Raw genomic sequence first — 16,247 nt, 5'->3', positions numbered from 1 at the left:
GCCTGAAAGCCCAACCATACATTAAAGTAAAATGCAATGTAGGCACAAGCCTCTCCCTTGCTTTCAGAAAAATCTACAAAACCTGGAGAACAAAATCTATGCTTCCTCCTTTGGGGATAGCAGGAAAAAAGTGGGGTCACAGCACCCACATTCAAGGACAGCTTAGAAAAATGTATTAACAAAATGCATATATATGTGTATATTATTTGGTATTATATATTGTTTTCTAAGCATTGTAAAAGTCCATCATTCAGGCAATAAAAAGGGCCATTTAGTTATGAAAAAACTTCAAAACTTTATACTAGGTTTGCTTTTATGGAAAGACAGTTTGCCATTCCATGGAAATGAAATTAGTTGCTCTGTTTTCCCTGAGTTTTTCTCAGAGAAGGAAACTGAATTAAATGTCAGCCTGAGAGACGCAGCAATCCTATCTTACACAAATCAAATGTCAGGGTTCAAGCAAGCATGATGATAACATTTGGTGGGGGCATGAGGGAGAGATATGAGTGATTCACAGTCTGGAAGGTGACACTGCAGAGCCTAGGTCAGGGGGAAAGTGAGAGGTGCCAGAGAAAGATGGATGTAGAATGGAGATGATGAATGTATTGCCATTTGATAAAAGTTACCTGCAACCAAGGCTAGCTCAGACAGCATCATTAAGGCATTCAAAGAAACATTTCCCAGTAATTTCAGGCAACAAAATCCTGTATGACCTGAGAAAAAGGAAATTAACCAAGAAAACTATACTAAGGCATAGTTATAATTTCTCTTGCTATTGTTAATATTTACATTCTCCAAAATGATCCTCTTGCTTTTCTGTTCAGATACTACAACCAGCACCAAACACAGACACACAGTGGGCATGCTGGCAAACACATTTGCCACACAGTAGCGAATTCAATCCCATTCCTGTCACAAACAGTTAATTTTTTTTCTGGGGCACTCAGCATCAGATGTCATGTGGAGGCACCTGAAATAGCAGTCCTATGTTATTAGCCATTTAAAACCAAATGCTATCACTAACACAATAAGTGGAAGCCTAATCTGCAAGTTGTACTTCAGAAATGAATGAAATGTTTATAGGGCAATAGTGGTGTGAAAGTGGAAGAACCTGCTTCTCTCAGCATTCTGTATGCTGTGCTGGCACATTCAGGGTAAAAAACATCCAGTGTGTATACAAACCACTCTGTTGCTCTCATATTATTGCTATTTTTCTGTTCACTGAGGCTTTGTCATTGCAGAATAGTTTCTTCATCTTAAAACTAGCAGGCTTTCTTCTGAGCCAAAGGGACTACCTCAATACCTGTTTATTAGTCTGAATGTTCCAACTTCTTGCTACAGTAACAACCATTAATAGCGTTTGGGATTAGTATACTACATAATGGCCCTGCAAGCATCTTCTTCAGTACTGAACTGCCCTTAGTCTACTTTATTACTTATTGGTTTCTTCCTGCCACATATTATGCTCTTTTTCGAAGTTCTGTGTAGTTCTTAGTGACACTTCTGTGTTATTTGTAAGTGAAATGGCTTGCTAAGGTGTTCCACAGAAAGTGAAAAGTTTATGATGATAGTACATTTATTTGCAACTTTCTTTTCCTGTGCAGTGGTGTAACCCAAACAAACAATCATAATTTCATCACTTTCTGATTCAATTCGCCATTTCAAATCCTACTGAAACTGCTGAGAGTTTGTGAACTTCTGAACCAGATTGATCAGACTTGGATCACATCTCCAATTCAAGAGAACGCAACAGCTGTGACTAAAGCAGATTTTAGCCTCTACAGATTCCACGGTCTAACAATTTCTGTGCAAGGGTGAACATGGAAAAATAGATGTCTTCTTGATAAGCAACTCTATTTGATTTCTATACTTTGATGAAAAACACTAGCTAAGCAAACATCAAAAATGCATTTTAATTTGAGTAATGTTTGCTGGTGGCCAAATTAAGTAGAAAAAAATGGCAGTTTTTCCTGATATCAGGTCATATGGGAAAGCAAGGAAATCCTGTTTCTGCCTGTAAATAGATGGTAGGAGTCCAAGCAGAGAGTAAATATGAAACAGGAAAAATGGAATGTCATTCAACACAGCCACACTTCTAACCATAATGTTGCTTTTGAGATGGCTCTACTTAGTATAGCTCAGAACAGAAGTACCTCTATGAAGTGAGTCATAATAAACACTTTACAGTGTTTAAACAACTTACAGGTGTTTTTAGAGGAAATGAAGAAACAAAGCAACCCCACAAGATATGTTACCAAATGACACATAAATAAACTTTGAGTGCTCAGAGATGTATTTACATTATGGATCAGGGCACTTGATAACTAATAGCAAGAAATTAATTTGATGGGCACACCATTTAGACCAGGTCTAGAAAGCCTTAGAGCTGGGTTAAAAATATATCCACAGTCTGGACAACAGCAAAATTCCTTCAGTCACCTAATGTCCTTCTTACATGAAACAAATGAGAACAAGATAGAAAATACAAAGGGGCTTTCCTGCTCCCACCTAGACGCTACTGTTAAAAGATCTAAGTTCTGAGAATTACCATTTATGTTCTTTGATTTCATAGTTTTTCTGGCATTTTACTCTACCATGGGGTTACTTCATGAAGCATTTCAGTGAGCTCTTGACAAGTAATCCTCCAAATTAATTCACAGTTCATTTGGCTGATAAGTGGTCAGCTTCTCTGGAAGACAGCAAAGGAATGACAGCTCACTATCTCTTTCTGTGAGTTCTTGGAAGATTGAACAGCACAAGGTATTTTCAACTAATTCTAGCTGAAGAAAAACGGTAACTTAACCAACTGTTAAAACCTCATGAGATCTATGTAGAAAGCCTTTTCAAAATAAATTCCCAGGTAAACATACTATTCTGGATTCAAGAGAAAGACACAGATTAAGTTTGGAAAGTATTGCTCACTGAATCCTGGTTTAAAAGAGCTTATTACAGGCTTTTTAAAATGATATGTTTTTCTAACTCCAATTAGAGCAGAGTAATTAAATGTCCATTAAGGAAGCATGAGGCCAAATCATAGCTTTTCCTGGGAAGCTTAGAAGGTGTTCTGAAAGTATTTTGTCTGGAGAGGCAAGGAACAGAAACATAGCACTGGAGAAGAGCATGCAGACATACAGCTGTTGATAAGGGCAGGGTAGATGAGTTTCACCTCAAGCACACCTTGAATGCTGCCCTCTGGCAGAGCTGGCAGGGCTCTTGTTTTGTTTTGTTTGTCCTTTTCCAGGAAAACTCCAGCACTGAAATATTTCACCTTTGAAAGGAAATAGGTGATTCAGAAACGCTCCTTCATCTGGCAAATTAAGCTCCGGGTTTGAGCTGTTTCTAATTCTAAGTACCCAGTCTCTTATTTCAATAAGGGGGCTTCAGAGACATTTAAGCTACAGTGCAATACAACAGCTGCTTCTGCAGGCAGACAAGGATGCCTGACTACCACTATTGTATAGTGCCAAGAACAATACTTCCAGGTATAAAAGTTAGAGTTTTGATGCTTGGTTTTAATATGATTTTTTTTTTTCTTACACATAATTATTATTATGCCAGGAAAAGCAGCCACTTCAGAGAATAAACATTGGTTTAATGGAAAAATACTTTTTTTTTTCAAAAATAACATTGACAGCATTTGGTTGACCTGTTCAAGTAGTTGTATCCCACCTCACCTTCCAGAAGCTACACATTTCCAATATCTATTTGGCTGCTTCCCCAGTACTAGGGAATAGTGCAGAGGGTCATCAGGTAACCTGAATATTAGTAACAAGTCAAGCTGCCTAGCACCATCAGAAATTGTTCAGTTCATAACAGTGAGCAAACAGAGAACAAACAGAACAAAAAGTGTAGAGAAGAAAGGAGGTACAAGGTGGGATTTACAAAATGCACTGTTATCCACCCAAGTCCCAGAGCTACATTTTGATCTCTGAACATAGAATCATAGAATCATAGAATTAGCCGGGTTGGAAGGGACCTCAGAGATCATCTAGTCCAACCCTTGACCCACCGGAGCAGTTGCTAGACCATGGCACTGAGTGCCACATCCAGTCTTTTTTTAAATGTCTCCAGGGACGGAGAATCTACCACCTCTCCGGGCAGTCCATTCCATAGCCTAATCACCCTCTCCGTGAAGAAATTCTTTCTAATATCTAACCTAAACCTCCCCTGGCACAACTTGAGACCATGCCCTCTTGTCTTGTTGAAAGTCATCTGTGAAAAGAGTCCAGTTCCCACCTTGCTACAGCCTCCTTTCAGGTAGTTGTAGACAGCAATGAGGTCTCCCCTGAGCCTCCTCTTCTTCAGGCTGAACACCCCCAGCTCCCTCAGCCTCTCCTCATAGGGCCTGTGCTTGAGTCCCTTCACCAGCCTAGTTGCCCTTCTTTGGACCTGTTCCAGGACCTCTACATCCTTCTTAAACTGAGGGGCCCAGAACTGGACACAGTACTCGAGGTGTGGCCTAACCAGCGCTGAGTTCAGGGGAAGAATCACCTCCCTGGACCTGCTGGTGACGCTGTTTCTGATACATGCCAGGATGCCATTGGCCTTCTTGGCCACCTGGGCACACTGCTGGCTCATGTTCAGTTTCATGTAGTTGTAATTCATCATTTATCGAAATGTTAAATGCTGATGTTAAGTGCACCAGGGATGAAAGAAGGGAATTAAGTAGCAGACCAAAAGAACTGGATTCAGGGTATCTGCATTCTGTTCCTAGAAGGAACAGATGTAAAAACAGATACTCAGTTTTACAAAACGGAATTGGTGTAATCAACATGGTATCAATTAAACTGCATGCTCTATTGAACAATTTCTTCACAGCTTTTCAGGAAAGCTCTTGGGATATCTACAGCATTCCTGTGTAAGTCTAGCTAAATTATTTAACTTTTCTGCCTCCTGTACCTGTAATTTCCAGCACATGGCATAATAGTACTTATTTCAGAGGGGGTTTATAGTCCTAAGGTAGTTGTTGTAGACTTGTGTGATATACTCTTGTGAATATGTGATAAGAATAGCAAATAACTAGGAGCTCACTTCTGAAGCAGGCAGAACAAGAAATTCACAGATTAAGAACAATTCACATCTCTGCTTCCCCATCTTGGCATTTGCAGCATTCCAAACAAATGTCAGTTTAAATAACCAATTCTCATTAAACTAAATACTGAAATGCCACCACTAATCATGTCAATTCCTGTCAAAATATTCGTGTTTTACTAAAGAGGCTCTTAGATTTGGCCTTCTGGTAACTTTGCAGTTTGATACGGATTGAAGATAGCAGCCATTCTAGTATCCTCAACCCATATTAACTGTGGGAAGAAAACCTGCCAACTCTGCTAAATCACCAATGTAACACAACACTTGCAGTACGCCATACTGGATACTACTGACTTTTATTGCTCATGCAATGATTTAGTCAGGTATAAACACAGAGAAGAGTTTCTAAAAGAAGTGCTCCAAATCAAACAGGGACAAAAATGCTGCTGCTTTTACTCAAAAGTGAATATTTACATTGTGCAGAGCCTTTAAAAGTGCTCTATCATACTATGCAACATTCACAAAAGCAGGTAAACTGATGCACAAGCTCAATGCGCATCAGTGGTGAGCACAGTACAGAGCATAGCTCCAAGAGCACATGACACTTGTCTCCCAGTTATACTTAATGACTGTTTCTGAATTCCTTGACTTCTGGGAGAAGAAAAGGAGTTGAACCCTTGCAAGGGCATCCTCCTGGTTACTTGCACATGACTGAGGGCTGGCTTTGTAATCTCAGCACATGACCCATTTCACTTAAGTTTTGCAAGATACTGCTGCAGTTTGACTGTATTATAACTACACTGTAGTTAATATAGCTAAGGAGCAAGCTAAATGGGAAAAAAACCTAGGGAGAATATACTGAAAATAAATAGCACTAGTGAGCCAGGGAATTAAGGAGACAGAGAAGAAGAACAGATTTTGTCTTGAGCTGTTTCCCACCCTTCTTCATCTTCTTCTCCACTTCACAGACATTTGGCATCTGTCTCTCTCCCTCCTCTCACTTTCTGTTTACCTGATACATCCTTGTCTCACTCCCTTCTTCCTTTGTGCCCTCTTTTGAAAGTACCTCACAGTGCTACTACAGTGTTCCTGCCATGAAAGCATTCACAGTGACTATGTGCTGTCCTCCATCCTATGTTCACCTTGTTTATTTAAGCTGTAAATTTTTCCAGTTTGTACAAGATCTCACACATTCTGGTCCCACTGGTGCTCAAGTAGAAAATAACAAAAAATACCATCAAGAACAGTAATAGAACTAACAATTCTATGGCTCAGATACTTCTAAGATACAAAGCTTAACAAAACATGCAAATATTCTTAAGCTTGAAGACATACACAGCTATTAAACACAAACATCTTCCTTATTTCCACTCCTGAATTATTTCAGAATAGCTCAGAGCAACCTCAAACATAATTACATGGAATAATTAATAGCACTCATGAAATGCATAGTACACATACCATATACAGGAGGGTAACAGTATATATGAATAGGCATTTGGCATTCATATCTTGAATTCATACTGGTTTACAGCCGAAAACACATTGTGGTATTTGCCTTTAGAGAGTTCTTGCTGGATCACATCTCTGAGATTTGTCATGAATAGGAGGAAAGAGGAACAGTGTCTGCAACATGGTCTGTGGCTGACTTCCCCACTTAATGAAAAATATGAGACAGACACAGAGAGACCCACAGTGCCTACAGTAAGTAAGAAAGATGCAGAGCATCTTTACACAGTATTCAGAGCAGGCCCTGAATACATTATTGTATCCCTGATGGCATGAGAGAAACACATTATGACAAATACAATGCATGATATACTTAAAACAGAATCCATTTACTGTGCGCCTGTGTGAGTGCAAGCTTTTTTCCAGTTCATTCTGGCTTAATATTCTTCCCAGATCTTTTTCACCTGATGTTTCAGTCAACTGGATGCTAGAGGTCTTTAAAAACATGTCAGTTCTTTTATTTAGTATAATCCTGTTACATCCAGAGCAGACAGTATGAACAGAATATTGGTTCACTTCCAATGCTATTGAATGATTGAGTGTGAAAGCCCCCTTTGCATATTTTCTCTCTTTAACTTTTTTTTTTTTTTTTTTTTTTTTTTTACATATACTACTTTCCAGTGTGTTTTCCCATTTGTGTGTATAGCTTTCCCACCTTGTCAGCACTGCCACTCAGTCAGTTGCTGAGCTACAGACTGTTCACTGCACTTTCTGTCACACAGGTGTGGAGAGATTTTTGATCTGACTTACAAATTCCTTGCTTCCCCTGGCAAGCTGACTGGCTGTCATGCTGCTGCACAGTGTTTCAAACAGCTGCTCTTTCCAAGACACGCTTCTTCGCATCTCCAGCTTCATTATTTCCTACACACTTTTTTTCCCCTCTAGCTTCATCTTTTCCATACCAAGAGGCACTGGCAATGGAGCTATGCAGAAACAACTACTATTTCAGATTTTGTCCACTGAGAAATTATTTGCATGTCCCAGTTTATCATCTGTCAGACATGTTCAACTATTTGAATCTGCTTTCACAAATCTACTTTTACTACTGATCAAGCACTATATGCTTCTAGATTACTTAAAATCATAGAATCACTGAATGGGTGGGTTGAAACGGACCTTAAAGACCATCTAATTCCAAACCCCCTTTCATGGGCCGGGACACTTCGTACTAGACCAGGCTGCTCAAAGCCCCACCTAACCTGGCCTTGATACCCCCCTGGAAGGGGGTATCCACACTTCTTCTGATGCAGCCCAGGATACAGTTGGCTTTCTGGGCTGTGAGCATACAGTGCCAGCTCATGTTGAGCTTTTCATCAAACAACATCCCCAAGTCCTTCCTGGCCTTGATACCCCCCTGGAAGGGGGTATCCACACTTCTTCTGATGCAGCCCAGGATACAGTTGGCTTTCTGGGCTGTGAGCATACAGTGCCAGCTCATGTTGAGCTTTCCATCAAACAACATCCCCAAGTCCTTCTCCTCAGTGCTGCTTTCAGTCCCTTCTCTGCCCAGCCTATATTGGTACCAGGGGATTGCCTTGACCGATACACAAGACCCTGCACTTGACCTTGCTGAACTTTCATCCAACTTACCAGTTGATGTTTCCTAGTACATCTAGGCTCTAATTTTTTAATTATTTATTTATTTTTAATATTTATGTCTGCTTTGATCAGTACACTTTTATTTGGGACCTACTACAGGACATCTTCTGCATAATGATCTTAGAATTCAGTCCCAGATTTTGGCAAAATCTGGCAATCTGCTGTTGTTCCTGAGCCCTGAGACATTTCTCTTTTAACTTTCAATGAACTCACCACAATTGCATCCTGCTAACTAGTTAGTTTACTAGTGCATTCAGTCTCAGATGAAACAAAGTACATGTAATATGTAGAGATGTCATCATATTGTCTTAAGTAAGATGACTCTGAATTGGTCCCTTGAAACACAGCAAGAGCCTGCAACCAACTTTACTTGGCTGTATTTAACTCTGCAACTTTGGAGATACCAAACAAAATCTTGCTTTTGTATCCTATATAATTTCCTCACATCCTTGTTTCCCTATGGACTGCTTTGAGGAACAGTACTACAGCTGCTCTAAAGGAGAGAATCTCTCAGTTCAGACACGATCACAAGAGTTTTAGACAATACTGTAGTATTTGCACCTCAGATTTCTTACCTATAAAAGGAAGATTGCAGCCTTAGGTTTCAGATGCATTTAAAATTTTTGGAAGCCAGAAGTGACATGCTTTTGCCCTCAACTCCATGACATCCTAAGCATTCACCATTTAAGCTGACATTTATTGAAGGCCTTAATGTGAAAAGCTGAGGGGGAAAAAAACGAACCTCAAAAAACCCCTAAGAAACCCTACTGAGAATTCTGATACTTAAAAGCCTTCTTCTGCAGTTTTATTTGAACAGACTTAGTTTTATTTGGATTGTACTTGAAGGGCAGCTACAAAAAGGACAGAGGCTCGCTTTTCACAAAGCCATACGGATGAGACAAAAGGCAATAGGTACAATGGGAAAAGTTTTATCTTGACATAAGAAAGAAATATTTTACAATGAGAACAATAATTTACTGGAATAACTTCCCCAGAGACGTGGTAGATACCAATTGTTGGTGGTTTTCAAGATGCAACTAAACAAGGTACTTGATAATCTCATCAAGGCTCACAAAGGGTTGGACCAGATGATATGTCAAGGTTCCAGCCTGGGCCATTCTATTATTCCATGAGACTATTTACTCTCATATATAGTGCTAGACCTTCCCCTAACATGATTCTGTAATTCCTTCTCTCAAGTTGAACTTAAATAAGATTTCACTTAAATTATATTTACACCAGTATAACTTCACTAGTTCTTATCATGATAAACCACTGATACATGAGAGTAGGAAGATCAGGCCTAACAGAGATTTGGGGAGTTGGAACTAGATGACTTTTAAGGTTCCTTCCAACCAAACCATGCATTGTTGCTATGATTCTATGATTTTTAACCTATAACATATCTTCCTGATTGCTGTTTTCCCTCTAGATGAATTACAAAGTCCTTCCATTCTAGAGGAATGGAGAAAACAAATGTGAAGTACCCTTCACACAGGCTACTGCAGAAAATAAGAATCCCTGAAACAGAAGTACAGCCATATTCATGGGTTATACACAGTTTTGAAAGATTACACACTTTTAACAGGTCCCGATGAAATTTAAAATGGTTTGTTAAGCCTTTTTTTCCCTGCATACATTATGCATCCTGTATTTTGTGAAGGATGATAAAATTTATTTATTCAAAGTGTATCATCGGAATGTATAAACAGACAAGTTTCTATCAGGTAATACCATGTGCAACTTTAGGAAACTTTTTTTTTCTTTTTGTAGAAAAAGCAACTCTGTCCTCTAAAATGCTTTGCAGAAATTCTGAGTTGCAACAGCCCTCTTGACCAGAGTCCCACAAGGCATCAGCATCAGAGTTAGGAATAAAGTCCAGAATCCCAACCTATAACCTTTTCTTCACTGATTGGAGATCATGCTTCCTCCCAGGAACTCCTAACGCATTGTTCTACTGTTATAAAATTGCACTAAGCTAAGAAAAAAAAGTAAGGAATGGAAATAAATCATGGAAAGTAGTAGTAAGAAAAAGTGAACAAAGGTAGTTTTAGAAGTCTCAGAACAAAAAGAAAATTGGTAGTTTGATGGCAGCTGACCAAAGGACTCCTATGCTACTACAACAAAATCAACAAGGGTTGGTACACATCATCAAGCTAAACAAGTTACTATGTATCAACAGAAGCACACAAAACTATTTCATAAGCTCCCTTTGCCAATGACAAAGGCAAGACAACTTGGCTTAGCATGTCTCTACTTTTCCTCTGGAACTAAACTCTTACACTTTTAGTGTAGAAAGAGACGAACTGTTTTCAAGACCGCAGCAAAGTAATTTGCTAATTTGTGGTAGCCTAACTTTATGTCAAATTCTCTAATGCTGCTAAGAACATAAGACTAATGGTAGAAGATGAAGTGAAAAATAATATCCTTGCCAAATAGGTTTTTTTAATAGGCTTGAAAGTGATAGTGACAACCGTGTAAAAATCTTCTCCACCATTTGATGAGACCATCATGATTTCCAGTTTTCTATAGCCCGATACCTCCCTACTTTTAGTTTACTTGGCACCAGCTGTATAAAAAGATTGGCAGTCAACGATTAGCAGACATAAGACCTTTAATATAACTATTATTATCATTATCATTATTATTATCATTAGTATCATTATCATTATCGATTATTATTATTATCATTCAGGGGATGAAATCTAAAATGACTGAAGTCTTCCTAGCCACAGAACTGTTGAAGTATCTGGCTTGTAAGCAAACCTCCTTTGTGTTTTAGCAGACTTACCCTCTGGAGGTGAGTCAGCAATGGTTTCTCATACTGCCTCAGCTGAGAAATTTTGTTGGTGAGGCACTTCATAGCCAGGGCACCTGACAGCAATATATTTTATAGCTGTAATGAAATGTACCCTTCATTCTGATCATTCTGAACTTCAGCAGAGAAACAGGCACATAGCTAAAGTCTGTCTATTTTAACGCTTTTTAGGCCCAATTCAGGTTTTTAAACAACTTTGATATCACCAGGACTTTAAAGATTTGCCCAGAGTCTTTGGTGAATTGAGGCTTATAGTTTATCATCAAATTAAGGGAAAACATGCTGTAACCCACTCACCTGGCTCAGTCACAGCTGTAGTTTATGACACTAAACTCCACATTTATTAAACACATGCTCCCTCTGGAGCTGGAGATGATACAATAACAGTTGCTTTATTCTATTCTATGCTTCTTTTTACATTATGAGGAAACAAATGCAAAGGTGCCACTGGTATAATTTGTAGCATTCACACCTACTTCTGCAGCTGAGATGTACTAAAATGAACTGGAAAGTTCTCGATATCTCTTATAACCCATTCTCCCTCCAATTCTCTCTCCCTGTTCTTGCCATCATTGTTTTGAGTAAATTAGTCCTGAAATCTGATCCAGCAAAAAGAAATTAAGTTTTATGCAAACATAACTAAAGTATGTTGTACTGGGCCAAATGTACTGAGGGTAAACAGAAGAAATCAGTAGGCTTATAATGAAGACAGGAAAATAAAGCAAATGCTGCAAAACCAGGGTTTGCCCTGACTTAAATGTCAGTCTAGTCTGCCATTGGCATAAAATTCATATTTCTCTGTGGATCATTAACTCTTTTCATCCATAGGAAGTAGTAAGCATGCTTCTAGATGACAAGCAAATGTCGTTTGAGACACAAGGATGATATTAAAAGCCCCTACTATGAAATCCAGTGTGGCTTTTAACCATAGCTTGTGGATAGGAGAATGGTGGTACAACACACTCCAGAAACTTTGGGATAGGCATCTCTAGAACCTGAAGAAATTCACATAGCAGTCAGCAATTTTAAGGAGGGTGCCTCATACCAGAATACAGCTTCGCCTTGGCTGACTAGTGCAAAAAGGGACATTTGTCTTCCTCTGCTCAACCCTCAGAAGAGTATCCAATACCATTTTTTCAACTCTGTATCTATCACATAACTTGAATGTGGCGATAAACTCAAAGCACATGATCATTACCAGCCTTGTTGACAGCTAAGGCAGGTGAGCTGGGCCTGCAGACAGGGCTTGATTCTGCTCCCTCCATTCCAAACTCATCCAAACTCTAAGTAATTCCTAAGCACCCTACAATGCTTCTCTTTTTCCCCAAGGCATTTGAACACAGGAGAGAAAAGATGGTAGCAAACTGCAAGAAGAACCTTGTGGTTGATTGTTTTAGTCTAGCTAAGTCCTTGAACAGACTTTAGGTAATGTCAAGGATGCTGAGATTGTGTGACTGCACATGCATTTTTCAGAGACATAAAAGTAACTCTACTGCTATTAATGGATCTTATTATGCTCAAAGTCAACAAGATTGCTAAAGGGTTTTGGCAAGTCAGTGCCTTTGTGTTTGGACTGCAGAGCTAGCTGTGTGGTGTGCCTTTGTTTGCTTCAGCCTTGTTTACCAACAGAGGTATAGACACAACTTAGCCCTAGGCACAGTTCTGGTTAAATATGTTGACGCAGATTTTTTCATTCCAACAGCTTCTGTAGCAGCTATTACAAGTGAAGCAGATGAGACTGAGTAAACACAGATATAAAAAAAAACCATTTACTTTCTCACCATACATGTTTACTATTTGCGGTTCAGTCACCTCTGACAATTGAAACAGATAATTTCACTGAATTTCCCTTATCTGGCATACCCACATGAGATATTTGTGGAGGGGACCATGTCACTACAGTGTCATGCTTGCTGTTACTGCAAATTGGCACTTTATTTAGGTAAAGCTACAAACCATTTGTTCATAAAACACTTTTCAATCACTGTCATTTGATGGGTTGCTTGGTTTTTCCAGATGTAAAATAATTTGAAGATGTTGCTTCAAATTAAACATTCATGTCTTCTGAGACATTTTCTGTGTAAACAAGTTAACACAAATATATTTTTCCCATGCATATTTATTATGTGCATACATCAGTCAGCGTTAAAATCTATTCCTCAAGTCCTTCCGGCAAACTAGGAATCCTCTTTGCCACAGAAACTTAGCCATTTCCTTCAATAAATCTATTCCTTAGAAGAAACTTTTGCCTTCAGAGTCTCATTTTTCATTTATTTCATTAGTTTCCATCTCAGATAACTAAATTCTCTTTTATTACAGCTGGGAATTTTTATAATGTGCAAATTGAAATAATGATTGTATCACAGCACTCTGCAAGTGGTTTTCATTAAGCCTCCAGCTACTATTCCTTGCTCTGTTGGATATCTTTGTGTCAGGGTTACTTTATGTTGGACACAAATTTGAGCAATTTATGTTGAAAGAATGACTAAAAACCTATTAGATAGCAACCTTTAAAATGCGCAAGTTGATGAAACTTAATTGCATGTTCTTGTCATAATCAAAATAATTCAATTGTTTAAAATGTAACCACCATGCTAAAAAGTGGACCTGTGAATATATTCTGGACATTCACATTTCTGAAAATCAAAATTACTACCTGTCTTTATTATTCTGTGTAAGCAGACACACAGTACCAAAAATAGATTTACATTTCTGAGAAGCTATACACTACAATGTTTTGCTGTCTTGCCAACAGAGTGACTAAATTGATACTCTTTATTCAAGTAGGATTTTCTGGTTAATTTTTAGTGATTTAAAATAGATCAGAACCATTTGTGTGGCTTGTTGAAATTTACAGTGTGCTTATATTGCTGATCACCAGACCCATCTTACTACTTTGTCATTCTGTAATGCCCATTGGTAAATGAGTTTGCTAGTTTATATTCCCAGTGCTGTCAGGGTCACCAGAAGTCTGAATGAACACATAGAGAGTCCACTTAATTGCAAAGATTTATAGCTACGCTGTTTTCTTTTCTCCCTTTCCACTCAAACTTGTCTTCCATGGCTGACACGTACAGAAAAGGGAGAGCTACTTATTCTAGTCAAAATCACCAGGAGACAAAGATCACAGCTTTGCAGGGATTCCTTATTTCTACTGCTAGTGCATAGGCAACAGAGAAGCAGTTTTCTAATCCCCCCTGGGCAGGGTACTGAAGCAAAGAAAATGCTGTGCTGATAAAATATCCATCATCATCAGTCTGCAGTGAAGCACTGAGTTACATGACTGGCAAAAAAACACAACCCGTGTTACTTCCAGAAGCAACAAGCTGTTCACTTTGATTTAACATACCATGCTTCCTAAGGTAGAAGACAGGTGAACTACTATACAGTAAACAGGTAAGGCCTTTTAAGTCTTGGAAATTCAGAAGCAAAAAGTTGCCATTTGAAAATCTGTTTGCCTGGCCAAAAAGCCTGCTTGAAGCAAGTATAATGGCTATGCCAAACTAAAGCCTTCCCCCATCTTATTTATGGCTCTGTTGCAAGTCTGGAAGGCAGAGGAATCAATCAGTTATAAACAGCCAGTGAAATTATTCTGGGAGCTCTAGGGATTAAAAATCCCCCTCAGCTTCTGCATTTCTGGTTGAACACAGTTATTCTAAAGAGCTCAATTTACACACTGAAAACTTACCAATGGAGCGATGAATGCAGGTATGCTGGTTATCACTCAGAAAAAAGCCCTCTTTGCATTGACATTCATAGCTGCCCATAGTATTTACACAAATCTGCTGGCACCCTCCATTGTTATCTTGGCACTCATCAACATCTAGAAGAGAAAGAAAAATGCATGATCATGTACAGATTCAGAATATGCCTCAAGAAGAGCATGAAATCCATGAAAAGGCACACTGTAAATTAAACTAAGAAAAACCATCCAAATCACATCACAGTTAATCCAAATTAATCCAATACTCCTTTTGCCTGAATCCTAGGTTTAAAGTTAACATGAAAAAAAACATGTGGGGAGGGGAGTCCAGCTAAGTCTCCATGCATTCTGAGCTACAAATTGATTTCCAATGCACAATGAATGTTAACATCCTAAAAAGGCTATGACCCCATCTGCCAAGTGTGGTGTTGCACTCTGTCATTCCCACTCCACTTGGAAAGACATACTTCAGGCCTACAGTAATTTCTAGCAGGGTAGCAGGCAAACACAAAGGGCATTACTGGGTGAAAAGAGTCTTTATAGAGTTCTGGTCTTGAACAGAACAGCATGTTTCAATTACTGGAGTCATAACCCCCTACTTTGTCAGTTTGTTTAATGTTGTTTAATGAAAAGAAGGCTTCTTAAATCTAAATGTTCCATGTCTGCATTGTCATTTTAATAGGCAAATACATAAAACCACAAAGGCAGCATTAGCTACTGGCTGTTTTGAGGGTCCCTGCCTAGCCTCCATCACCTCTATTAGGCATAAAAGTTTTTAAGCCATTGTGTTTAACAGAGACCTATGTTTCAGCATTGGGAAACCACTGCCTCTAAAAGATACCTGACACATATTCAACCTTGCAACTCTCCTGTTTTGCTTATAAAAGGTATAACATAACCATTTTCTGTTTGTCTTTGGATAAAAGCAAATTGTCACCTGAAAGCCCCGTGTTTTCTTTTTTTATGGAGGCTCTGCAGCCAGTTAGGTATTTCACAGTATGTGCCAACATGTCAGCAAATTAGTTGGTGTGTGTATTGCTTCCATTTTATTTTAGGAGGGGGGAAAAAACACAACAAAGCTAAATGACCCACAACATTCAAAACCTCAGAAGAGCTGGCACAGCTCCTGCACAAATTAATTCCTCCAAGACTGGCCACAATACACTAAGGTAAAAGCAAGCTGCTTTTGCTAGTACTCTTGAGGGCAAGACCAGGAAGCTCCAAAATGGTGGAGAAATTTAGGCAGTAACTAAAGCAGGAACAGCAGCTAGTTCCTGCAGCTTGCTCAGCTAGGCCTGCTATTGCTCTTTGTGCTGGTGTGCTGCCTGCACTTCATGGGACAGAAACTGGAATCTCTCACAGAGGAAAAAGTTGTAGGGTAATTATAAAAGTACCCAGGGAAACCAGGCAGTCTCCTACTATCGTGAACTACAACACAAGTGTGTAGACAGTCCTTCTTTTTATTTACCAGGAAATACTAAGCACTATTGCCTCAAAATTTCTGTATTAAAGTCCTCTCTGCCATCAGTTCTTAATATATTCTAGATTTGAAGCTTTTCATAATCCCATCAGAGTGATTTGGGAGGG

At 38.9% G+C, this 16,247-nt stretch overlaps 1 protein-coding gene across 2 annotated transcripts in view; it reads right to left on the bottom strand.

Annotated features, from left to right (window-relative positions):
* The window catches only part of SCUBE1 (signal peptide, CUB domain and EGF like domain containing 1), a 184,065-nt gene that overhangs the window by 122,770 nt on the left and 45,048 nt on the right, over positions 1 to 16,247 (bottom strand). For both annotated transcript variants that reach the window (XM_030469242.1, XM_030469241.1), the window contains exon 4: positions 14,646 to 14,780. In XM_030469242.1, coding sequence (XP_030325102.1) covers positions 14,646 to 14,780 — 135 coding nt within the window. The remainder of the gene's footprint in view (positions 1 to 14,645; positions 14,781 to 16,247) is intronic.

This window comes from Calypte anna, chromosome 1 (genome assembly GCF_003957555.1).
Source record: "Calypte anna isolate BGI_N300 chromosome 1, bCalAnn1_v1.p, whole genome shotgun sequence".
NCBI classification, from domain to species: domain Eukaryota; kingdom Metazoa; phylum Chordata; class Aves; order Apodiformes; family Trochilidae; genus Calypte; species Calypte anna.
The sequence above is the reverse complement of the archived record's forward strand: the minus strand, read 5'-3'. Positions and strand labels throughout refer to the sequence as shown.